At 40.1% G+C, this 24,530-nt stretch overlaps 1 protein-coding gene across 1 annotated transcript in view; it reads left to right on the forward strand.

The window, feature by feature from the left end:
* Positions 1–1,663: 1,663 nt before the first annotated feature.
* TXNDC8 (thioredoxin domain containing 8) overlaps positions 1,664–24,530 on the forward strand; it is a 28,888-nt gene continuing 6,021 nt past the window's right edge. The window contains exons 1-3 of the mRNA XM_053577100.1: positions 1,664–1,790; positions 8,440–8,499; positions 13,239–13,304. Coding sequence (XP_053433075.1) covers positions 8,443–8,499; positions 13,239–13,304 — 123 coding nt within the window. The 5' untranslated portion in view covers positions 1,664–1,790; positions 8,440–8,442. The remainder of the gene's footprint in view (positions 1,791–8,439; positions 8,500–13,238; positions 13,305–24,530) is intronic.

The following is a 24,530-nucleotide window of genomic DNA, read 5'->3' on the forward strand; positions in this document are numbered from 1 at the left end:
CCTCCTTATCTTTATTCAAATGTCACCTTCTCTGAAAGGTTGACGTTGGCCAACTGTACTGCAATTGTAATCCAACCCCCACCCTACCTTCCTCCTTCCCTGTTCTTTCTTTCTTCTTTTTTAGCAATTATCACTAAAATGCTACGTGTTTTACCTACTGATCTTACTCTGAGCTTCCCTTTTAGACAGTTAAGCTCCACAGAGACAGGGACATTGAGGAGCATGTTTTTGCCCACAATTGTCTCCCAGCAGCTTGTGCAGCACCTTCAGGAGCAGCCGAGTCAAGTTCATGGCTCCAACTAGGCCAACTCACACCCAAACAACAGCCTATGGGGAGTGTAGGGTGTTGGGAGCTTCTGAGGATGGCATCTTCCTTGTAACTTCAGAAGCAAGTGAGAAATGGAAGGTTGGCATTGTTCTCTGAAGTTAGTTATCCCATTCTAGAGGAACAGTGGTAAGGACAGACAGTGCATCTTCTTTGAGTCATCAGTTTCACCTGCTTGAAACTAAACCAAAGAGCAACATTATCATCAAGGCCCCTCGACTGTAGAACAGTCATGCCACTGTTATGGAATTAACCCTGCCATAAGAGGGAGAGCCCCACCTTGACTTAAGCCAATTAATAATCCCTATCTGCCTCATTCTAATGATTGGTCCAGGGATGAGCACATGATGCTGATAGGGCCAGTGAGTTTCGTTACTATGAAGAATTCAAAGGAGGAAGTGTGTGTAGTGGTTAAGGAAATGGGCTCTGGAGTCAGGCTGCCTAGGTGAGCAATCCCAACTCACCATCTGGTTGACCATGAAAAAGTTAATGAACTTCAATTTCCTCACCTGTAAAATGAAGATATAGTACACACTCCCTAGGCTGGTTGTAAAGATATGGGAGAGAATATAAAGCATTGGGAGAGGACATTAGCTATCATTGCTGTTGCAATTCTATTGAGAAAAAGAAAAATAAATTAAGAGAGCACTATACGCATATATTAGCAAATCATTGATTCACCAAGTAAAAACACTCCATAAGCACGTAAACCATGTGCCAAGTGGGATTTATGGGAAGTACAGGAGTGAATCAAAATTGAGTCCTGTAGGGAATTGGGGAGATAAACTATGCATGAAATAGCTAACATATTTCATAAAGTGAGCCAGTATGGGTTCAGTGATTTGAATTCCCAGAAGAGAAACCACTTTGCTTAGATGATAGGAACAATTGATAGAAAATTTACATGAGAAATTCAGCAAAAAGTATGTCAAATTCCCCCAAAGCAAAACAAGAAACAACTCAAGGGGCTAGATTAATTCTTCTCCATCTAAATTTCACTGTCAATGAAGGTTTAGGCCCTTGTTTTTAAAAAATCAAGTATAGATATGCGCCTGGAATAGTCGTTCATCCCCGTCTCCCAGCCCTCCTCTCTCCCTCCGTAATCTGTTTCCCTCAGAAGTAACCACCATTGCCTATCTCCATGACCAACACGGAAGAACAGACTTCATCATTAGGATGCACTTACAAAGAGAAACATAGCTGACCTCAGAGACTTGTAGAAAAGACTGAGTCAGCTTAAGAACCCTGGGGTGGGGCACGTGGTTAATGTTTTTAAGAAATGACCTGTCATTTTATTCTCCGCAACATTTTATGAGATTCAGTAATTATGTACATTTCCTCACTTCTGTTCTGGCTTCAGAGTGAACTTAAAACATTTTTGAAAGCTGCAGGAGGCAAACTCGTGGTCGTGGAATTTTCAGCAAAATGGTGTGGTCCCTGCAAAAGGATATATCCCATTTTTCATGTAAGTACAACGGGTATCTGTCTCACAGTTGTAGAAAAAAAATTAAAGTCACAAAATAGTTTTTCAAGTAATTCTTAAAATTAAGATTTTAAATTTAAGATCTTAAATTAAGATGAGCTGCTAAGGAGTCGTTTTTCAAAGCATCCTGAGTAACCTAAAGATAGCATATGAGATCTGATTAGATCTCACACAAAAGATTAATACTATTCATCTACGGATAATTCTACAAGGAGCACCAAGATGTATAGAAAAGTCCAACTGTACAAATAAGTAGATTATTTATATTACATTAACGACATTTTACCAAAGTTCTGGATTTCAAAACTTGTAAACATTGGACTAGAATACAGATGAACAGGATATTTGTTTTTAACTATAGTATAAAAGAATAAACTTCCCCCAATTTTTCAGCCTTATTATCAGAACAAACTATATGTCTATTTATTAACATTATCATTTATTTTATTTGTTCTATAGCTTTAATGAGGTATAACTGATACACACAAAAAATCTGCACGTTTAATGTGTACAGTGAATGGACACAGGCATATACCCATGATAGCATCGCTGCGATGAAAACAACGAACAAATTTATCACCTCCCAAAGTTTCCTCGTATACTTTTGCTTTTGTGTGTGGGGGTGGGTGGGTGTGTGTTTGTGTGTGAGATAAGAACACTTACCATGAAATCTACTCTCTTGACAAATTTTCAAATACAAAACACCATAATGTTAATTATAAGCACTGTGCGTTACAACAGATCTCTAGAACTTATCTTGCACAGCTCGAACTTTATACCAAATAACTCCCTAATCACTCCTCTTCCTATTCCCTGACAACCATGTTATTGTTTGCTCTTTAAGCTATTAATATTTTACATCCCTCATATAAGTGAAATCATGCAGTTTTTCTTCTCCTGTGCCTTGTCTCACTCAGCACAATGTCTTACAGGTCCACCATGCTGTCACAAACAGGCAAATCATGACTAAACGTGTTCCTTTCTCATCCCTGATCCGCTGTGTTAAATATTCTAGTAAAATATTCTACTTAGTTATAATCAGATATTTATTTATATTCAGATCTTCTTTCTACATACACAGTAGTTCACGTTTTTATGGTCTCCAAACTTAACATTTTAACATCTATGCACTATTTAATCTAGTTGATTTTCCTAATAACCCACTTAAAAGTTTTTATCATTTTTGGTATAGCATGCTGCAGAAAGAATCTTAACGCCTTTTCTTTTCATTTCTCCTTATCATGTGTAAGTTTCGCATTTGTTCATGGTCGGTTTCATGAAATGCATTCTTTCAAATATAAGGAAGTGAACTGTGATATTTGTTATAACTGAGAACATTCCAGTTTATTTTCTGTGAAGTTCTAACATTTCAACTTTTCTGAGTCTACTTGAATTAATTTTAACCGCAATCTTAATCTCTGACATTTAATTAAAAATGAATTTATATTCAAATAGAGGAATTGGCCACATAACATCTCAACATCCCTTTTATGCCTAAGATTCTTGAAATACCAGGGTATGCCAAGACAGTCCCCTCCATCTGACACTCAAAACCTTAAGAAAGCGGTCTCCCTAACTTTGCCACAGAAATAGCCAGTGTTCAGTCGCAGTAGTATAAATATACTATATACTTACATGCGATAAAGTCAAAGCTGAGACATTTTCATAAACTATAATGAGACGTAAGTCTCGTAACCGCTGCCTGTCTCCCACGTTCCCTTCCTGAGTGTGGTACAGCTCCAGGCACCTGTGCCCAGGCTCTGCACCTCCTCCCCCTTCCATTCTCACCTTGACAGGTAGAGTTAATCCTTTTGTCAATATAGTAATATCCTCAAATTGTGCTAATTTGATGGGGCCCTCTGTGTTCTGTAGGAATCCAGGTCGACGAAATCAGTTTTTAAATCTGGCACATCCACCAGATTAAAATATGAAATATTATTCCGAAGTTAAAAAGAATTCAGTAGACTCGTGTAATGATGGAATTGTCTCCAGGACAATATATTATTGAGCAAAAAGAGCACAAAAATCCATATAGTACGGCCTTATGTATGTGAAACAGAGGCACACATATGTACCTATGAGAACATGTGTGTATATAAACATATATAAGATGTGTGCAGGGAAAAAGAGGGCAGAAGAATACATATTGAGCAAGTTTTTTTCTGGAAAGAGAGGGAAAATTGGGGGAAGATCATGAGAGAATTTTACATTTTGCTTTATTTTCTTTTTGAAAGGTTTAAACTTTCACCAGAGATGGGATCATGTATGTGCATGATTTTTTTTTTAACTCTTAGTACATGAATGAGAGGTTGGAGAAAAGGCTTTGCTTATTCCAGATCACTGTTATCAGTCAGAGGTTAAAGCAGGAAACAGAAACCCAATGAAAAAGAAAAGGATTTTGATACCTGATATGCTTATAAAATTCTTAGAAGACTAGATAAATGGGATCCAGACCAAACCTCCATGAACCCACTCTTCAGAACACCGTGGACCCACCTACAGGGATCCTAACTTTGCCATCAGAAGTGAGTTGAAATGGGAGGCCAACACTGGGAGGAAGAAAACCGACAGAGCAGCAGTTGGGGAGTCAGAACTAGGACTAGGGAGCTACTGTGGCCCCCATGAGCCTCTGGACATCCAGGAAGTTCATGTCTGGACCCTGGAATCCTGAGTCTGGTGGCTGCTACTGCCTCTGCCACAACCAGCTCTCAATACCCACAATCTTGCATCAGTAAAACCCAATTTGCTTCCAGAACTCCAGCCGCAAGAGAGCCCAAGGAATCTTCACTTTTTTTCTTTCCAAGCTCTACAGGAAGGTAGAATAGAATTTGGTTAGCTAAACCATTATTCAAAGGAGGAGGAATAATTCAAGACATTTTCATATACTCAAAAACCAAATGTTGGCTCGGCGCTGTGGCTCAAGCAGCTAAGGCACCATACTCCTGAGCTGGCAAGTTCAAATCTGGCCTGGGCCTGCCAAACGACAATAACGGCTGCAACCAAAAAATAGCTGGGTGTTGTGGCAGGCGCCTATAGTCCCAGCTACTTGGGAGGCTGAGGCAGGAGACTCGCTTGAGCCCAGGAGTTGGAGGTTGCTGTGAGCTGTGATGCCACAGCACTCTACCTAGGGCAACAACTTGAGGCTCTGTCTCAAAAAGAAAAACTAAAAGTTTACTTCCCACTAAGTCTCTCCAAAGAAACTGCTAAAGGATGTATTGCAAAAAAAAAAAAGAAAAAAATTAATAAGTGAATCATAATTAAATATGGGTTTTAAGAAGTGATTTAAAATTTTAAGGGGTGGGGAATCCGTGGCCTTCTCATTTCAAGATTGTTCTTTTTTAAGTGCCAAAGGAGGCAAGAAAAACTTCATCTTTCTCTGTTGCGCCCCTTTTAATAAAAGGACTTGTTCTGTAAAATTTGGATTCAATCGAAAGGCCTCACTTAAGGACAGTAAAAGGCCACACTTGGCCATAGGCCCCACCCCCGCAGCCTATGGTCTCTGCATGACTACTGGACTTTGCATTGTAATACAAAAGCCAATGGCAACACAAAAACAAATGGACAAACTGTGTTCCCATAAAACTTTATTTATAAGAACAGGCGAAGAACAGGATTTGTTCCATGGGGCACAGTTTACTGACCCTGTTCTAAGAGGGTTAGAGGGCAAAGAATCCTGAAAACAGCATTTCTGGAAAAGGAGAAATTTGTCAGGAAATTGCATGATGTGATCAGAGGAAGACAAGTAGTCTGTGAAGCTGACATACAGTGGAAGTGGCAAAAAGGTGAGCCTCAAAAGGGAAGCTGAGGCCAGAGCAAGAAGGACTTTGTATTACAAATTAATGCATTGTTGTGAGTGAAAATAGAACAGATTTAGGAAGGATTTTGTCATAATTAAGTGTGCATTTTAGAAAATGTATTGTTGGTTGTACAAGAATGATTTAGAAGACTGAAGGCTGGTAACCCAAGATGAACAACAGTCCCAATGATAGGTTTTCCAAAATTTGGACAGTGGTTTTAGAGAAAAAGGAAAGATTAAATTCAGGAGACATTTTAGAGTTGACATCAACAGAATAGAAGACCAAATGTAATTATATATTACATTTGAATTACACATGAGAAAGAATAGAACAGAAAGAGGAGTTACTGATGGTGGTGGTGATTTGGGGGTGTCCTCGGCGGATGAGAGTGGGTAGGGAAGGAGAGCAGTGGCCACAGGGAATCCCGCGCAGCAGGAAGTGGTGGCTGTGCTGTACGTTCAGGTCGCTGCTTGATACAAGATACCAAACATCCTGTTCTTGTGCACGTCCTGACAAACTTGGGAGGCCCTGAAAACTTCGTGAGTACAAGCTGATTCTGGAAATTCGGTGCCATATAGTCAAACTCGCCCCGTGATTCCTACTGTGGGGCATCCATTTGTCTTCAAGCTGGAAAAGAGCAATTCAATTGCCCCAGAATTCTCCAGTGACATCATTTTCCTGCTGGGCATGGAGATGCTATCAATCAAAATAAACATCTTAATCTGAAAATCACTCCAAAACATCAAAGAACTTTGTGTCTGTTATCCAAGAATTTCCCCCCAACTTTGCCATTCGGATGAACCACTAGAGAAAGAGATCACACTTTTCTGACAATCCATGGATCAAACAACTGAAGAGGATTTCCTACTGCAGACTCTGGAGCACACATCCGCCTAAGCGCTCCAAGCCACGCTTCCTGCATCTCCCCGAGACTCCCTCAGTGACACTCCCAGCTGTTTTTGTCTCCACTTAGCCAAGCCCAGATGCCTCACCCTACCCTCAGAGACAGGTCCCATTTGAAACCGGCTGCTGGAAGTGCTTGAGACATGATTTTAAGCAAACAAATCAAGATACCATCAAATGTCCTTAAGGTATAAAATGTAGCTATCTGAAACGAAACCCAGGGGCGGACACTTACAGGTCGCTGTTGCTATTGATAATGGTGCATACTCTTGCCCCAGAGCTATTACCAGTATCACTACCACACCACCAAAGATGACTCCAGAGCAAAACAAAAGCAACGGGAATGACTTCTTCCCTCCTCCCACCTTCCATTTCCTGCAAATGCCTCCCATTGGCAGGACCTAACTGGAAATCAGCTGGCAAAAGAGTCTGGAAAATCTAATTTCAATATGTAGGAGGTCACAGAAGATGGCAATGGGTGCGGAAAGCAATGAAGCTAAAGGTCACCATGAAAATGTGGATACCACCTCCAGCTGAGGCCACCTACCACCAGCCGCACCACCCCCTCCAGAAATGCCTAGCAAGAGGAGAAGGTAGATTTGGGGTATTTGATTCAGAGAACTGTACCTTGAAGACCACTGAAGACAGACTCCCCCCACTTCCCTCCCAGGAAAAAGTTACTGTGCCCCCCACCACCACCACCACCACCACCACCCCGCCGGGTTAGTCTGGACCTACCACCTGCATTCCATATTCTGTTTTTGCTTTGTGTCCTTTTCCAAAGTTGAAACTCTCATCTTCAGTTTGGTTCTGAGTCTGTCACTGATCTGGGCATCATCTGACCCGGGCACCATCTGGTGGACTTGGCCCTGCAAGTTCTAGGTGGCAGTGAAATGCCAGAATGATACTGAGCTCTTGTTAGGTGAAGAAAATGATGAGGTTTTTATTTGGAAGGAGGGTTTTATTTCTCATAAAAGTTTACAGCCTTTTATGTGCACCTTTGTAGGTGGCCATTGCAACAGGCAGGGAAGCAGAGCCTCCGGCCAGAAGCCAGAAACACAAGAAGGAGGGGCAATGGGAACAGGAAATTTTGCTGAGCAGGGTGGCCAAATGTGTGCATTTAACATGCCAAAGGAGGAGTCGTGGAGATTTATGAAGGAAAAAAAACCGTGCACATGTCCCATTGATCTTCATGCCTCTTTCTGGGGTCCATGTTCAGACAATAGCAGCTCCCTGTGCCGAAAGGTGAAGCGGAGGACATGAGCACCTCTCTGCACATCCTCCACAAGCTGTGAAGACCACACCACGGCTGAGGTCCCTGATCTGGAAGGAAGCTGGGTAGCTGCAGTGCCCAACCTGCACCGGGAGGAGTACATCAGGAGATTGGTTTCTGTTTAGCACTTGAGGAAAAAAAAGAGGGAGGAGGCCTAATGAGGTCTGTGTGGTGACTTCCTACTGACTCACCCTGGAGTCCCCTTCCTTGGCCAAGAGGGATACAGTGGGGGGAAGGGCTTAGGATTTTATTTTAGTTCACACTCTCCTTAGTGGATTTTTGTTTTTTTCTTGTTTTGCCAAAAGACATTTCGTGTAATGCACATTTTAATATTAACACTAAACTGACTCAGCACCTGTGGCTCAAGCTGCTAAGGTGCCAGCCACATACACCTGAGCTGGCAGGTTCGAATCCAGCCTGGGCCCCCAAACAACAATGACTGCTGCAACCAAAAGAAATAGCCAGGCGTTGTGGCGGGCGCCTATAGTCCCAGCTACTTGGGAGGTGGAGGCAGGAGAATGGCTTGAGCCCAGGAGTTAGAGGTTGCTGTGAGCTGTGATGCCACAGCACTCTACCCAGGGTGACAGCTTGAGGTTCTGTCTCAAAAAAAAAAAAAAATACTAAACTAATAGAGAATTTTTATTCTTTTATTTTGAAGGCGATGTCTCTGCAATACCAAAATGTAGTTTTTGCTAATGTGGACGTGGATGATTCTCCGGTAAGAATCTTAAAACCCCTGTGTAGATCCTTAAAATCCAAATGCAGTGGTATTGTCTCAGGGATCACATAATCAATTTAAAATCAAGTAGAATCACGTAGAGGCCAGGCATGGTGGCTCACACCTGTAATCCCAGCACTCTGGGAGGCCAAAGCAGGTGAATCTCCTGAGCTCAGGAGTTCCAGACCAGCCTGAGCAAGAGTGAGGCCCCCATTTCTACTAAAAATAGAAAAACTAGTCTGACATTGTGGCAGATGCCTGTAGTCCCAGCTGCTGGGGAGGCTGAGGGAAGAAGGTCACTTGAGTCCAAGAGTTTGAGGTTGCTGTGAGCTATGATGCCGCGGCACTTTACCCAGGGTGACAGAGTGAGACTCTGTCTCAATAAAATAAAATAAAATAAAAAATAAAGTAGAATTTCTCAGTTTTCTAATGAACTGCAGTAAGCTTCCTCATAATGCTCTTGTATATTTTTTATTAATTAAGAAAAAAAAAAGGTTAGCAAACACGTGGCTCTCCTGCCAACCCTCCCCTCACCCATGCCGCCACAGGTCGCACTAATCACAGCCCACATTCCATACCACTGGCTCTGGACTCTGCCCCAGAATCTTCCTAAGCAGACTTGCTCTAGGCAGGCTATCCAGGATTTTCATCCCTGGATAGATTATTAATTAACTTTTAAAGGCTGTGATAGATTATTAGTTTCTAAAACCTAACTCAACTCAATGCATTATCAACATTTCAATAGATCTTGCTTTCCTTTTTCTATATTTTAAACTTTTTATGGCTTTTTTTTTTAATTTTTTTATTAAATCATAACTGTATACAATGATATGATTATGGGGCATCATACACTCACTTCATAAACCATTTGACACATTTTTATCACAGTGGTTAACATAGCCTTTCCGGCGTTATCTCAGTTACTGTGCCAAAACATTTATATTCTACATTTACCAAGTTTCGCAAATACCCCTGTAATATGCACCACAGGTGTGATCCCACCGATTCCCCTCCCTCTACCCACCCCCCCCCTTTCCCACTTCCCCCTATTGTTAAGTTGTAGCTGGGTTATAACTTTCATGTGAGAGTCCCAAATTAGTTTCATAGTAGGGCTGTGTACATTGGGTATTTTTTCTTCCATTCTTGGGATACTTTACTAAGAAGAATATGTTCCAGCTCCATCCATGTAAACATGAAAGAGGTAAAGTCTCCATCTTTCTTTAAGGCTGCATAGTATTCCATGGTATACATATACCACAATTTATTAATCCATTCATGGATCGATGGGCACTGGGGCTTTTTCCATGACTTAGCTATTATGAATTGGGCTGCAATAAACATTCTGGTACAAATATCTTTGTTATGTTGTGATTTTTGGTCTTCTGGGTATATGCCCAGCAGAGGAATTACAGGATTGAATGGCAGATCTATTTTTAGATCTCTGAGTGTTCTCCATATATCTTTCCAAAAGGAATGTATTAATTTGCATTCCCACCAGCAGTGCAGAAGTGTTCCCTTTTCTCCGCATCCACGGTCTTGAGATTTTGTGATATAGGCTAGTCTCATTGGAGTTAGATGATATCTCAAAGTAGTTTTGATTTGCATTTCTCTGATGATTAAAGATGATGAGCATTTTTTCATATGTCTGAAGGCCGTGCGCCTGTCTTCTTCAGAGAAGTTTCTCTTCAAATCCCTTGCCCAGCCTGCGATGGGATCCCTTGTTTTTTTCTTGCTGATGCGTTTGAGTTCTCTGTGGATTCTGGTTATTAAACCTTTGTCAGAGTTATACCCTGCAAATATCTTCTCCCATTCTGAGGGCTGTCTGCTTGCTCTGCTTACTGTGTTCTTAGCTGTGCAGAAGCTTTTTAGTTTGATCAAGTCCCAGTAGTGTATTTTTGAAGCTGCTTCAATTGCCCGGGGGGTTCTCCTCATGAAATACTCACCCAGACCAATTTCTTCAAGGGTTTTCCCTGCATTATCCTCTAGTATTTTTATAGTTTCATGTCTTAAGTTTAAATCTTTAATCCAATGAGAGTCTATCTTAGTTAATGGTGAAAGGTGTGGGTCCAATTTCAGTCTTCTGCAGGTTGCCAGCCAGTTCACCCAGCACCATTTGTTAAATAGGGAATCTTTTCCCCACTGAATGTTTTTAATTGGCTTGTCAAAAATCAAATAGCGGTAAGTAGCTGGATTCATCTCTTGGTTCTCTATTCTGTTCCAGATATCTACTTCTCTGTTTTTGTGCCAATAACATGCTGTTTTGATCACTATCGATTTGTAGTAAAGTCTGAGGTCTGGTAGTGTGATTCCTCCTGTTTTGTTTTTATTTCTGAGTAATGTCTTGGCTATTCGAGGTTTTTTCTGATTCCATATAAAACGAAGTAATGTTTTTTCAAGATCTTTAAAATATGACAGTGGAGCTTTAATAGGGAGTGCGTTGAAATTATATATTGCTTTGGGTAGTATGGACATTTTGATAATGTTGATTCTTCCTAGCCATGAGCATGGTATGTTTTTCCATTTGTTAACATTTTCAGCTATTTCTTTTCTTAGAGTTTCATAGTTCTCTTTATAGAGATCTTTCACGTCTTTTGTTAGGTAAATTCCCAAATATTTCATCTTCTTTGGCACTACTGTGAATGGGATAGAGTCCTTAACTGCTTTTTCAATTTGACTGTTGTTGGTGTATATAAAGGCTACCGATTTATGAATGTTGATTTTGTAACCTGAGACGCTGCTGTATTCCTTGATCACTTCTAGGAGTTTTGTAGTAGAGTCCCTAGTGTTTTCCAGATACACAATTTTTATGGCTTTTTAAAACATCACAAGGAATTCCTGGAAATCCCTCCCTCGGGTCTCTAGATCCATCCTTCCTCATCCCACCGTCCCCAAAATAATCAGCCTCTTATTCCCAATCAAAATGTGTGTTCTTAGCACCCATAATGTCTCTACAAAATTATTCTTCCTCATATTTGTTAATTTCAATAACAAAAGCCTGTGCTTACATTAGATTGAATTGGCGCTTTAGAATGGAAAAAATGTTATTTACTATTCTCTCCTGACCTACAATGTTTTTGAGACCTATTATCATTTAGCCTATATCAATTTCAGTTTCTTCATCTGTAAAACAGATGATAAAAATGAGATAAAATACATAAAATATATTATCCAAGAAGATAAAAATGAGAAAAATACATGAAATATATGACATGGTGCCCAGAGCATAATAGAGGTTCCATTTCTTTATTTTCTTCAAGCTTCATTAAAGTGTGGCAGTGCAAATTGCCCTTAAGGCTGACTCAGATGCTATGAATTCAGAATTATATACTATGAACACAGCTAGGATAGAGTTGTGTAACCATCACATCAGTTTGATAATATTTTCATCACTCTATAAAAAAACCACTGTATATTTAGCAGTCACACTCAGTTGCCTCCATTTCCCACCCCCAAGCCTAGGCAACCATCAATCTACAGTCTTGTCTATGGATTTGCTTATTCTGAACATTTCATTTAAAAGCAATCATAGAATAGATGGTCTTTAATAACTGGCTTCTTGCACTTAGCCTAAGTTTTCAAGCTTAATCTATATTGTAAATGTATCAGTCATGTATTCCTTTTTAACTTACATCTTATTCTGTTGTATGGATGGACCACCTTTTATTTATCCATCCATCCGCCGATTGTCTTTATTTATCCATTCATCCGCCGATTGTCTTGTTTGTACTTTTAGCCATTATGCATAATATCGCTACAAACATTAGCATGCAAGTTTCTGTGTGAACAAAAGTTTTTATTTCTCTGGGGTATATATCTAGAAGTAGAATTGTTGGATCATATGGAACTCTATGCTTAACTCTTGGGGAACTAAGACTCTGCTTTCCAAAGCAGCTGCATCACCTCATGTTCCCACCTGCATGTTCCCACATGACCTCTGATTTCTCCGCATCCTCATCAACATGTGTTACTGTCTGGCTTTTGATTACAGCTCTTTGTCTTTTAAGGGGAAACAACATGCACTATTGCCTGAGAGTATTTTATTAGTTGTTGTCATTACTATGGTTATGAAGATTCTAATTCTGTGTGTGTGTGTTGTGGGTGACAGGGAAAGAGATTTAATCCCAATAAAGCGACAGGTATGTTACAGAGAGATGACCAATTCTGTGGGTCCTGTGGGTGGCTAGTTTTCTTTTGACTCCTAAAGAAAATAAACAAAAACTTCTATTTAGAAGCAGTTTGGAATGGATTAAAACAATTAGGATTCTGACATATTTTCTTGCCCTTTGGCTATAAATCTTTCACAAATAAAGATGGGCAGTGAAGAGATTATAGAGCTTAAAAGAGAGAAGCATGTAAGCCTTAACTTAAAATATTAGACCAGTACATCATCTCACAAGTCATGAATTATAGAGATTTGTTTATTCTTTCCCACTTTTGCAACAGGCTCTTTCCATATTGGGTTCCACTGGGGGCACCCTGCAATCATTTCAGTAGAGCTCATTTACCCAGTAAGCATTCTATTCTCTTGTGGTCTCCACCTCTCAGAGCACTGGGATGAAAATGTCCGAGGATGCTGGAATAACCATTTGCTATCGTGAAAACTTTTCAGCAGGAGTGTCTAAAGTTTCAGGCATCCCTGGACTTCCAGACAAATCTCCTGGGAAGTTACCAGATACTATGCTTGGTGTAGAGAGAGTCCAGCAAAACTGTGAATTTATGCCATTTCTTTTCTTGCCCAGGAATTGGCTGAAACTTGTAATGTCAAAGCACTTCCGACATTTCAGATGTTCAAGAAAAACTATCAGGTATGTTTTCATGGTAACCAGCTGGGTCAAATTAGATTCCAGAACCATCAGAGTCCCCCCCATCTTCCAAAAAAAAAAAGCTGGGTTATCATGAATGGGTGAATCAACTGCATTTATTTTTAATACTTAACAATTTTAGCTTCTGAATGTTACATACTGTCAAGGCACCAAAAAAAAAAATGTATGGTGTATAATAAATCTCCCCACTCAGACCATTGGAAGTGTACAAATTCATATAAATTCTCCCACTGTTACCTCTTTCCTGGGGCAGAACCACCAAGAATCTTCCAGAGAAGGACATGATGAAATTCTGACACAAATGTATACAAGTTGTTAACAACAGTTGAGGAAATGTTAATCAAAACCTGTGGCAATATAGACCAGCCCTGGAGCACAAAGGTTCTCAAGTTCAGGTTCTCATGGTTCAAATCTCACTTCTACAACTTCCTCACTGTAGAGCTTGAGCAGTTTACTTTATCTCTTTTTATCTTAGTTTCCCTATTTATAAAAACCTGGATCATAATAAATTTTTCCTCATAGGGTTGTTGTGAAAATTAAATGAATTAACGTGACTAAACAGTTTAGACCCCTGGCATAAGTACAGGCATGTTAGGGTAGTTATCTTAAAGATATTTTAGAAGGGACACTAACAAAGGGGCTTCAAGGTGGGTGGGAGGGAAACTCCACCTGCTGAACCAGGAAGTCTGGAAGGCCCATAAAGATGGGGATAGGAAGTAACCTAGGTATCCAATGACCAATAGAAAGAGACAATCAATGACCAATAGGAAAGGGCAATACTGCCTGGAGGTGCAGAGAGGCCAATGAAAGACTTGCAGCCAATTTCACCTAGAGTGAGAGTATTTATACCCTGCAGACCTTTGCATCTGTTTCTCTCACCCTCTGCTCCTTCAGGAGAGGGCCTCATTTCCAACTTTGGAAGTGCTTCTAAACTTCTCTTTGGAAGTGCTCTGAACTTTCTCTTTGTTACTCCTAAATAAAATTGTTCTCTGTTCTGCTGAAACTTGTGCAGGTTACTTTTGCTGTCTATTCACACTGCCTGTGCTGCTCGAATCTTATTTTCTGTTTTCATTCATGTTTGTTTTCAATTACTGCCGTGCCTCAGTTGAACTTTCTAGCTCAGCCAAGTAGTCAAACAAGGTTAGCCTGGTTCAGGGAACTGGGACCCTCTGACCCCTAACATCACTGATGAAATAAAATGTCTAAAATGTTGAGCCTGTGATGAAACTAGTCCTTTCATATAGGGCTGGGCACACTGACAATTTGAGGGTACCTTAAGAAATGTAATTTTGCAACACTCTGAGGGAACAAAAGATGCTCATTTCCTGTAACACAATTCCCCACTCCAGAGAATTTTGCTGCGGAAATATCTGAGGAAAAAATAAACAGCTAAGTGTATAATAACTGTAGCATTCTTTCTAATTTTAAAAGGGGAAGCAATCTAAATGTCTTTCTTCAGTAGAATGGCTACTGAAGAAAGTGAATTATAATACATGTACTATATGAAATGGTGTACTAGTAAAAAAATGTTATAAAGAATATACGTTAAGTAAATTCATGCTTAAGCTTTGTAAAGATTACATCTGCTGTATGAAGAATGAAAGCATTTGATACGCTAGCAGTCAAATTTTAGTTTCACTTTCTGTTTGTATATACTTAATGTAATATCAGTGATGTAATAGATTTAAATTATTAACAAAAATACTGCATATTCTCTCCTTTGGGCTTTTGCTTGAAAATTAAAGCTATTTTTAAATTATACCCTCAGTTTACCCTATTTACATGTCAAATTTTCTATCTGCATGGGTCATTATAAAAGTTTTGAGACACACGAAAACCAAGGAACATAAAATCTGCACAAATGGAAGCAATGACCCTCCAGCAACACGGAAAAGCCAAGCACGTTGAAACTTTCACTGGTGAATCAGAAAGAACGCTGCTGACTGTGTTTCCTGAAGTGAAATGATGGACCATACAGAACACGATTTGTCTCAAAACTTTCGTAGTGACCCATGTATTATCTTTTATTATTATCTCTTTCTCTCTCATCTCAGAAATAAGAATGTTCCCCCTTTTGAAATTAACTCCACTCACATTCCTTGAGTGCAGTCCTTCCCTTCTGCTCCAGGCCTTCATCTGTCAGTCACCCTCTTTCAAACTTGGAGTTTGTACCCTTTTTTGTCACCCAGCATCCATTCTCCATTTTCTATTAACAGTTCTCTGATTTTCCTCCGAGGAATCACCCCCTTTCCCATTCTCAGCCCATGTGCTTCCTTAGGGCTCCATCTCCAAGCCCATCCCCATCAGCAATTGGCCCTTAACTCCAGGCAACCCAGTCCAACAAACCAGAGCTAATTTAAGGACTTCGCTTGAGCAGCTAGGCAAAGGCCTATTCTTTTTATATTACTGGGTTTGAATTGGGGGAGATATACAGCTGAAACTAGACAAGAGCACTGAACCTGTCAATACCTGAACCTTGAACTGTCTCTATAGAGGCTTCAGTTATGTAAACTTTGGGTTGGTTTTCCTGTCACTTTCCACCAAAGTGTTTCTAATAAATATACCTGACTTTCTCCCAGACTGCTCTCCTTCCCTTCATGGTCTAACTCTTAGAAGAGTAGAAGATACTGTTTCCAGTCCCTGTATTCCATTCATTCCCTTAGCTACTCTCTTGAAAGTCACAAAGGATCTCCCTGCACCTAATTTAAATAGCCACTTCTCAATCCTTGCTTTCCTTTGTTACACAAGCACCATAACTAATCAGCCTCTATATTCTTTTACCTTCTGTCCCTGACATCTCCCCAAGGCTCCCCTCTGGCTTCTCCATCTCCTGCCACATTCATATATCAGTGTTCCCCAAGGTTCAATCCTTTATCCTTTGCTTTCTCTGCTTCAACAACAACATCCCTACTTCTAGTTCCAGCTAAAAATACCTTTTACTTAGACATAGCAATAGCCCCAGTCATCCCAAGTTAGTGCTATAGCTCTGTTCTCATATCCAAACAGATCCACTCACAGCTCCATGTGTCTCATTCCCTCATTTAAATTTGGTGCTCTTCCTCCTGCATTGCCCACGAGTCAAGGCGAAAACCTTGTGCGTAAGGCTGGGACTCGGGTTTCTCCATAATTTTGACCCAATCTACTATTGCAAACCCTACTATTCTGTTTAACTCAGATCTTAATTTCACGTATTTTCTCATGCTTTTCCAAGCACCTGGAGGAATACGTGTCTGATTTGAAAGGCCAGTGTCTAAAAGAATCCTAGGTGGACACAAAATTCTCATGATGAGTGTGGTGAAAGAGTGAATGAGCCAATGAATGAATGAGTGGATGCTTCTGTCTCCTGCATCCCCCCACCAGCTCTGCCTCCTCTCCTGATTCTGATTCTGTCCCCATGCCAACCTGGATAAATTCATCTCCTACTCTATAGTTTTCTGGTTTCATTCCTTCTAAAGATGCTATTGCTTGGTGGCTGCTGCCATTCAACAGTTTTTACTCTGTTTTATTATGATATAAGACTCTGAGTTCTCAACGGATTATGTATCTGGGCTTTTGAGCACTTCCAAGCTATGCTTTTGAGGAAAGACTTGGCACTGTTTGGTCTCAGTTCTATATGGAGATGGTAGTCTCCTCATTAAGTGGGAGTAGAGGAAACTCTTATAAACTAATTTAACTGGTGTCTGAAGGATATGAATCTCTTCTGAATTGAAGGAACAAAACACCTGCATTCTAAGGATCACTAAGGATTCCAACTCTTAAATTGTCTGCCAGGTAGCTATTGGAAATAAAATTCACTCTCCATTAAGCTGATTTCCACCCATATTCTAAGTCCAAAGTCAGCCAACAAGTCATGTCCCAAGAATTTTTCTTGAGACTTGAATTTCTCATTGAGATCATTTATGGCATATTATACAGATGAATCTACTTCTAAACTTTGTTTATACCTATAATCATACCTCCTGACAGATTCATTCCTCAGTCAATTCAGATATCATTTGAAAACACCCAGAAAAGTTTGCAACATTGGCTCTATTTAACAAAGAATGTCATTCTCCTGTGCAGATGACAAGGAGGAGGAGGAGGACATCCTACAGGACTGTATTACAAATCTCTTGCCCTTGTTCCTCGGCCCCCAGCCTTTGGCTTCTGAGCAGCACTGCGGCAGTCTGCAGGGTCCCCACTCTGCCGGTGCCTCCAGAAGTATAGTTAAGCCATGACCTTCTGAAACTCCCCCCAGGCCTGCTGCACACTGGTCTGCAAGGAGAGTCACTGGGACCAGAGGAGCTTTGGGATGGCCTGGCAGAAAGACATGTTCATGGGAAATGCATGGGAACTTCCTTCCTGTTTCAACAGAACTGACTAGGAAGGCCTCCTCTGACATCCACTGTTTCCAAGGGGGGTTGAAAAAAGTCAAATTCACTTCTTTGAGCCTGCCTCCCTAAATATGCTCCTCTCTTTTCTCTGGGACAGACAATAGAAAATAGATGTATTAAAGCAGTTAAGTGCTATGTATCTGTTATTACTGAAAAAGCAAAAGCCTGGAGTCCAGTTTCTATTAAGGATTCTTATGAGAAATGGCTTCACATTTCTGGTAAAGCATCTGGCAAAGAGCCACCTATCCACTATGTCCTTTTAAATGTACATGATGTAAAAATCATTATGGTGATTCCTCCTGGAACACAAAGTTAGAGGAGAGTTATTCACCTCCCTTGAAAATGTGGTCTGCTTCCTCACAGAAGCATTAGGGAATCCCTTGGGTTTCTCTTTTTCCCATTACTGCCAAGACTCTCAGGTTGACGTTGGCTCAACTTCCTTACCATGGTTTCTTGGCACTCCCCAACTGCCATCCCCATGCTGTCTTCTCCTTGAATAGTTTCATTATTTTATCTTTCCCTAGATTCCAGCCTATATCTAAGTATTTTTAAAATACATAAAATAAAAATAAATTAAGCTTTAAAAACCTAAAACAAATAAAGCTATATATCTGATGACCTAGGGCCATGGTAGATGATGGATATTCTCTGGTCACTGGAAGCTTTCAGACAGAAGTTGGATGAATATTTGACAAGGATCCAATATAAGGAATGGCTACAAATATGTCATAGTTTTAGGGCAAAGGAGAGCCAAGGCAAATGATAGGTGATAAATAAGATGGGTTTGTTTCTTCCTGTTTTATTCCTTAGTATTTTCATCTAGGACATCACACCATGTCTGGGAAGATTAATTGTAGTAAGTTAGGAAGTAAGTTCATTCTTACGGTGCAAGTCCCCAAATTTTGACTGGTTTTTGTAACCAGAATATTATACTGTGTTCTGTTGTAAGTAGTTCATAAATTTGATTTATAAACCCTCTTAAAATTCAATGAAGACTATAAACACTTTCTCTCCAAAGGAACATCTGCCCATAAACTGAAATGAATACTAAGGTATTCAATGACCCTATAAAGCCCATCAATGGATCCCTTAGGTTAATAACTTTGGTTCTAGACTCATAGATTGATATATGTCCATGGAGTATGGAAAGGGAAAGAAATAAAGAATTAGCAAGGTTGGGTCACTTGCTTAAATATGAGCCAACCATCAAAAGTTGACTCCTTCTTTCATTCTTTGACAGAGTAAAATGGAATAGCTTCCCAAGCACTTTGGTCCACTAATAAGACTGAGTACAAGCGAATAATTCAGAAAAACCCATCTACTGGACTGAGCTATCACATTAAGTGGGAAGAAGCTCACACTCTTATTTTTGTAATATCCTGTTGAGATCATGAAGCCCATTTCCAACAGCAGGCTCATTAAAGTAGGCAAAGAGATCAAAACACTCCAAGTAGGCAGTACCGCAGTGTGATAGGAAGAGGGCAAGATTGGAAGCAGGGGTCACAAACTTGGCAGACTCCAGGGCAAAGTAGGAGAAGAGGGTGGAACAATAGGAACTAAGGAGAATATTGGTCACTGGAGAATCACCTTCCCAAACGCTTGCCATTCTGCTTCATGAACAACCCTGCTTGATCCATCTCCCAGAAGATTACCTGCAGCTAGTCTTTGCCATCTCTGGAGTCAGATGGCTAGGGTTGATAGCCAGGTCTGCCTCTTACTGGTGGGTGACCTTGGGGATGTATTATAAACACCTTGAGTCTCAGTTTTCTTCTCTGTGAAATAGGGACTACAAAACCTGCCCTTGAACAATCACCATGAAATATGCAATAATGTCTACAAACTGTCAGTTAGCACATACTATAAATTGTAGTTATCATTAGGCCCCAGCAGCTAACTGTGGATGCCCATCTCCCTGAAAATGTATAAAGAAATAGGAATGTAGAAATACAGTTTATGAGAGACCTCTAAAGCTCTTTGAAAATCTACAACATCCATTTAAGCTGAGCCATCTTAACATTCAGGAGTTTCCTACCCAATGATACTCAACCTGTCAAGGATTGTGTTGACACAGAGGAGCTCTGCACAAAACAAACCACAGCTAATATTTTATTGAATGGAGTAAAACTGAAAGCTTTTCCTCTTAGAACTGGAACCAGAAAAGGTTGTCCTCTGCCACCTTTACTATTCAACATAGTGCTGAAAGTTCTAGCGAACACAATTAGGCAAGACAAGGAAATAAAGGGAATCCAAATGGGAGCAGAGGAGGTCAAACTCTCCCTCTTTGCTGACGACATGATCTTATACTTAGAGAACCCCAAAGACTCAATCACAAGACTCCTGGAAGTCATCAAAAAATACAGTAATGTCTCAGGATATAAAATCAATGTCCACAAGTCAGTTGCCATTGTATATGCCAATAACAGTCAAGATGAGAGGCTAATTAAGGACACAACTCCCTTCACCATAGCTTTAAAGAAAATGAAATACCTAGGAATATACCTAATGAAGGAGGTGAAGGACCTCTTTAAAGAAAATTATGAAATTATGAAATCCTAAGAAAGGAAATAGCAGAGGGTATTAACAAATGGAAGACTCAAGGGAAAAGTAGAAGAGGGTGGAACAATAGGAACTGAGGAGAATATTGGTCACTGGAGAATATTACCACGCTCATGGTGGGAAGAATCAACATTGTTAGAATGTTTATACTTCCCAAAGCAATCTACCTATTCAATGCCATTCCTATTAAAATACCAAGTTCGTACTTTCAAGATTTGGCAAAAAAGGTTCTGCATTTTGTATGGAACCAGAAAAAAAAACCCATATAGCTAAGGCAGTTCTTAGTAATACAAATAAAGCTGGGGGCATCAGCATACCAGATTTTAGTCTGTACTACAAGGCCATAGTGGTGAAGACTGCATGGTACTGGCACAAAAATAGAGACATAGACATTTGGAATCAAATAGAAAACAAGGAAATGAAACTAACATCTTACAATCACCTAATCTTCAATAAACGAAACAAGAACATACCTTGGAGGAAAGACTCCCTATTCAATAAATGGTGTTGGGAGAACTGGATATCCACACGTAAAAGACTGAAACTGGACCCACACCTTTCTTCACTCACAAAAATTGATTCAAGATGGATAAAGGACTTAAATTTAAGGCATGAAACAATAAAAATCCTCAAAGAAAGCATGGGAAAATCACTGGAAGATATTGGCCTGGGGAAAGACTTCATGAAGAAGACTGCCATGGCAATTGCAACAACAACAAAAATAAACAAATGGGACTTCATTAAACTGAAAAGCTTCTGTACAGCTAAGGAGACAACAACCAAAGCAAATAGACAACCTACACAATGGGAAAGGATATTTGCATATTTTGAATCAGACAAAAGCTTGATAACTAGGATCTATAGAGAACTCAAATTAATCCACATGAAAAAAGCCAACAATCCCATATATCAAAAGGCAAGAGACATGAGTAGAACCTTCTCTACAGAAGACAGACGAATAGCTAATAATCATACAAAAAAATGCTTATCATCCCTAATAATTAGAGAAATGCAAATCAAAACCACCCTGAGATACCATCTAACCCCAGAGAGAATGGCCTATATCACAAAATCTCAAAACTGCAGATGCTGGTGTGGATGTGGAGAGAAGGGAACACTTTAACACTGCTGGTGGGACCGCAAATTAATACAACCTTTTTGGAAGGAAGTATGGAGAAACCTCAAAGAACTAAAGCTAGACCTCTCATTTGATCCTGCAATCCCATTACTGGGCATCTACCCAGAAGGAAAAAAAATCCTCTTATCATAAGGACACTTGCACTAGACTGTTTATTGCAGCTCAATTTACAATTGCCAAAATGTGGAAACAGCCTAAATGCCCACCAACCCAGGAATGGATTAACAAGCTGTGGTATATGTACACATAAGGAATACTATTCAGTCATTTTAAAAAAATGGAGACTTTACATCCTTTGTAGTAACCTGGATGGAAGTGGAAAAAAATTATTCTTAGTAAAGCATCACAAGAATGGAGAAGCATGAATCCTATGTACTCAATTTTGATATGAGCACACAGTTCAGGTGGGGGGAGGGGAGAGCAGAGACAGAAAGAAGGAGGGATGGGTGGGGAAAGGAAGAGCAGAGAGTGGGAAGGAGGGAGGGAGGTATGCCACACCTTTTGAGGGCAAGACACGATTGTAAGAGGGACTTTACCTAACAAATGCAATCAGTGTAATCTGGTTTCTTGTACCCTCAATGAATCCCCAACGATAAAAAAAGAAAGAAAGAAAGAAAGAAAAATAAATAAATAAATAAATAAATAAAATAAAGCTAACTCTCACATGGTCTTCAGGGCTCTGAAGGGTGCAGACCCTAAAAGGGGCTCCCTATCACCCCCCCATAAGTAGTTGACACATTGGCAAAGGTAATTGACTAGAAAGGCAAGAACTAAGTGAGATGGAAGGGAACATGGGCCAAGAGCAACAACTTTTAGCACCACTTCTGAAAATGCTGCTTTCACCTGTGGCAACTAAAAGGCCTGTGTGCGTCTCTTCTCCAGATGGAGGCAAGTGAGCCAGGATATTGCAACTATGATGTTTGATATTTTTTATCATGGATTTTTGCATTAATTTTTAATACTTTTATTTATTATTTATGAAAACATTATTCATCTTGATTACTGAATTGGGGTTGGCATCCACTCCTTGCATTTTCCCTCCTTGTTCCAACTCTCCTCTTCTCTAAAGTTTAAATTGTTGAAATATGAGAGTGTTTCTTTGGGTGATTCATCTGAAGGACTTATATTCTCAGTAGGAAGTTATATTCATAGGTAAGATTTATTACAGCGAAGAATACAGAGCAAAAGCAGTGAGGAAAAGGTCTGCATTGGTGGAGTTCAGAAAGGTCCAGCACAGACTTCTGGTGTCCTTTTTTGTTAGAGGACCCATAAGAGTGGTCTCTCTCTTACAATGAACTTCAGGTACACATGTATGTATGTATCTAGGAGGAATGACCCTTCCTAGGACCACTCCATTGAACTCAGGGATCCAGGTCATTATGAACATCAGGGTGCTTGTCACATAGACATATCTTGCTATAAAACCAGTCATGGCAATGGAAACTCAGTACTGGAACAATAAAACCAGGTCCATGTTATCAATATTGATCTTTATGCAAAGCAACTTGACTAGGCGGCATGGCATGGTTTGTGACCTCAGATAAATGTAGCAAAGTCATCAACCACTAATTGCTAAAAAAAAAAAACAAAACACTAATTACTAACCCAAAGAACACTTGGCCACATCTCTGGGGGTTGGTAAAGGGTGATTGTCTTGGAAACACACAAGGAGAAGGTAACCAGACCTGCGGTGTTAACTCTTTTCTCATGAAGCATCTTGTGGATAGTCAAAATATCATTTCTATTCCAAGGAGTAGTTATGCTAAATTGTGCTCATTGGAGAAACATGCCTGGGACCTGTGTCAACAGACTTCCTACTAGCTAGACCTTGAGATAACCCACATGTGGGATAATCTGAGTCAGTGGAGATGAAAGTTACCAGCCCAGTGATAATAGAAATATCCCTGCTTTGCACAACTGTGAAGCCTCCAAAGTAAGGACAGAGGATGATGGCCTTCCACATCTATTTGTAGAAGTTAAGGCTTGGGCCACTTCCCACATTCTGTCTACAAGGATAGCGACAACAGAGTATAAACATGCCTTGAGCAGAGCATCCCCCAAAAGAGAGAAGCGAGGGTTGAGTGCATTCCTTCATCGGGTTCAACAGGTTAGCTCACCTCTAAAATTAGGGAGAAGTAAATGAAGAGATATAAGAAACAGTTATATTTTTCCAATACTGGGCATCTGAGAAGATTTTACAGCAGAAACATGAGAGCAGGAGTATGTGGCCCCAAAACCATGTTTATCCCTGAGAACAAAGTTCCATCTCACACTTCCAGGCCTGGGCAGAATGATATCTCTGGCCAGAGTCCAAAGTCACCTTGCCTTTCCTCTTGAGATGTGGCTGGAGATGAATTCCCACATGAAACTCACTCTCCTTTGGCCCTTGCACGGAAAGCCACATTATCCTGAGAACCCAGCTCTCAGGCAAACTATTGCCCAAGGGCCAACTCCGACTCTCCACCTGTTTTTTAAATAAACTTTTATGGGAGCACAACCATGCCCCTTCGTTTTCAGGTTGTCCGTGGCCACCTTCACACTGCAACAGCAAATCTGAAGGGTTGCAGCAGAGACCAGATGGCTTGCAAAGCCTGAAATTGTTATTTTCTGACCCTTTACAAAGCACAGTTTGTCAACCCATAACACAGAAGAAGGAAAGATCATTTGTCTTTTATGCCACCAAAGCTCAAAAAATCAGATATGTAAGCAGAGTTTCTCAATCAGCTATAAGAAAATGAAATTGTTATTAATATTTCATTATTAGAACAAGTTGAGAAAAAGGCCAATATAGATAAGAAAAAAAATTAATAAGAGAGAGACAGGGTCGAGTTCTGTTGCCCAGGCTGGAGTGCAGTGACAGGATCATAGCTCACTACAGCCTTGAACTCCTGAGTTCAAGCAGTCCTCCTGCCTCAGCCACCAAGTAGTTGGGACTACAGGAATGTGCCGCCACACCCTGCTTTTATATATGTAAAATATATATACAAATTTTTGTGTATATATATATACACACAAATATATATAATACACATATATACACACATATATGTATATATATAATATATATACATACACATACACACATATATATACACACACAGAGAGAGACAAAGGGATGGGGTCTCACAATGTTTGCCAAGG

This window comes from Nycticebus coucang, chromosome 2, assembly GCF_027406575.1.
Source record: "Nycticebus coucang isolate mNycCou1 chromosome 2, mNycCou1.pri, whole genome shotgun sequence".
In the NCBI taxonomy this organism is placed as follows: Eukaryota; Metazoa; Chordata; class Mammalia; order Primates; family Lorisidae; genus Nycticebus; species Nycticebus coucang.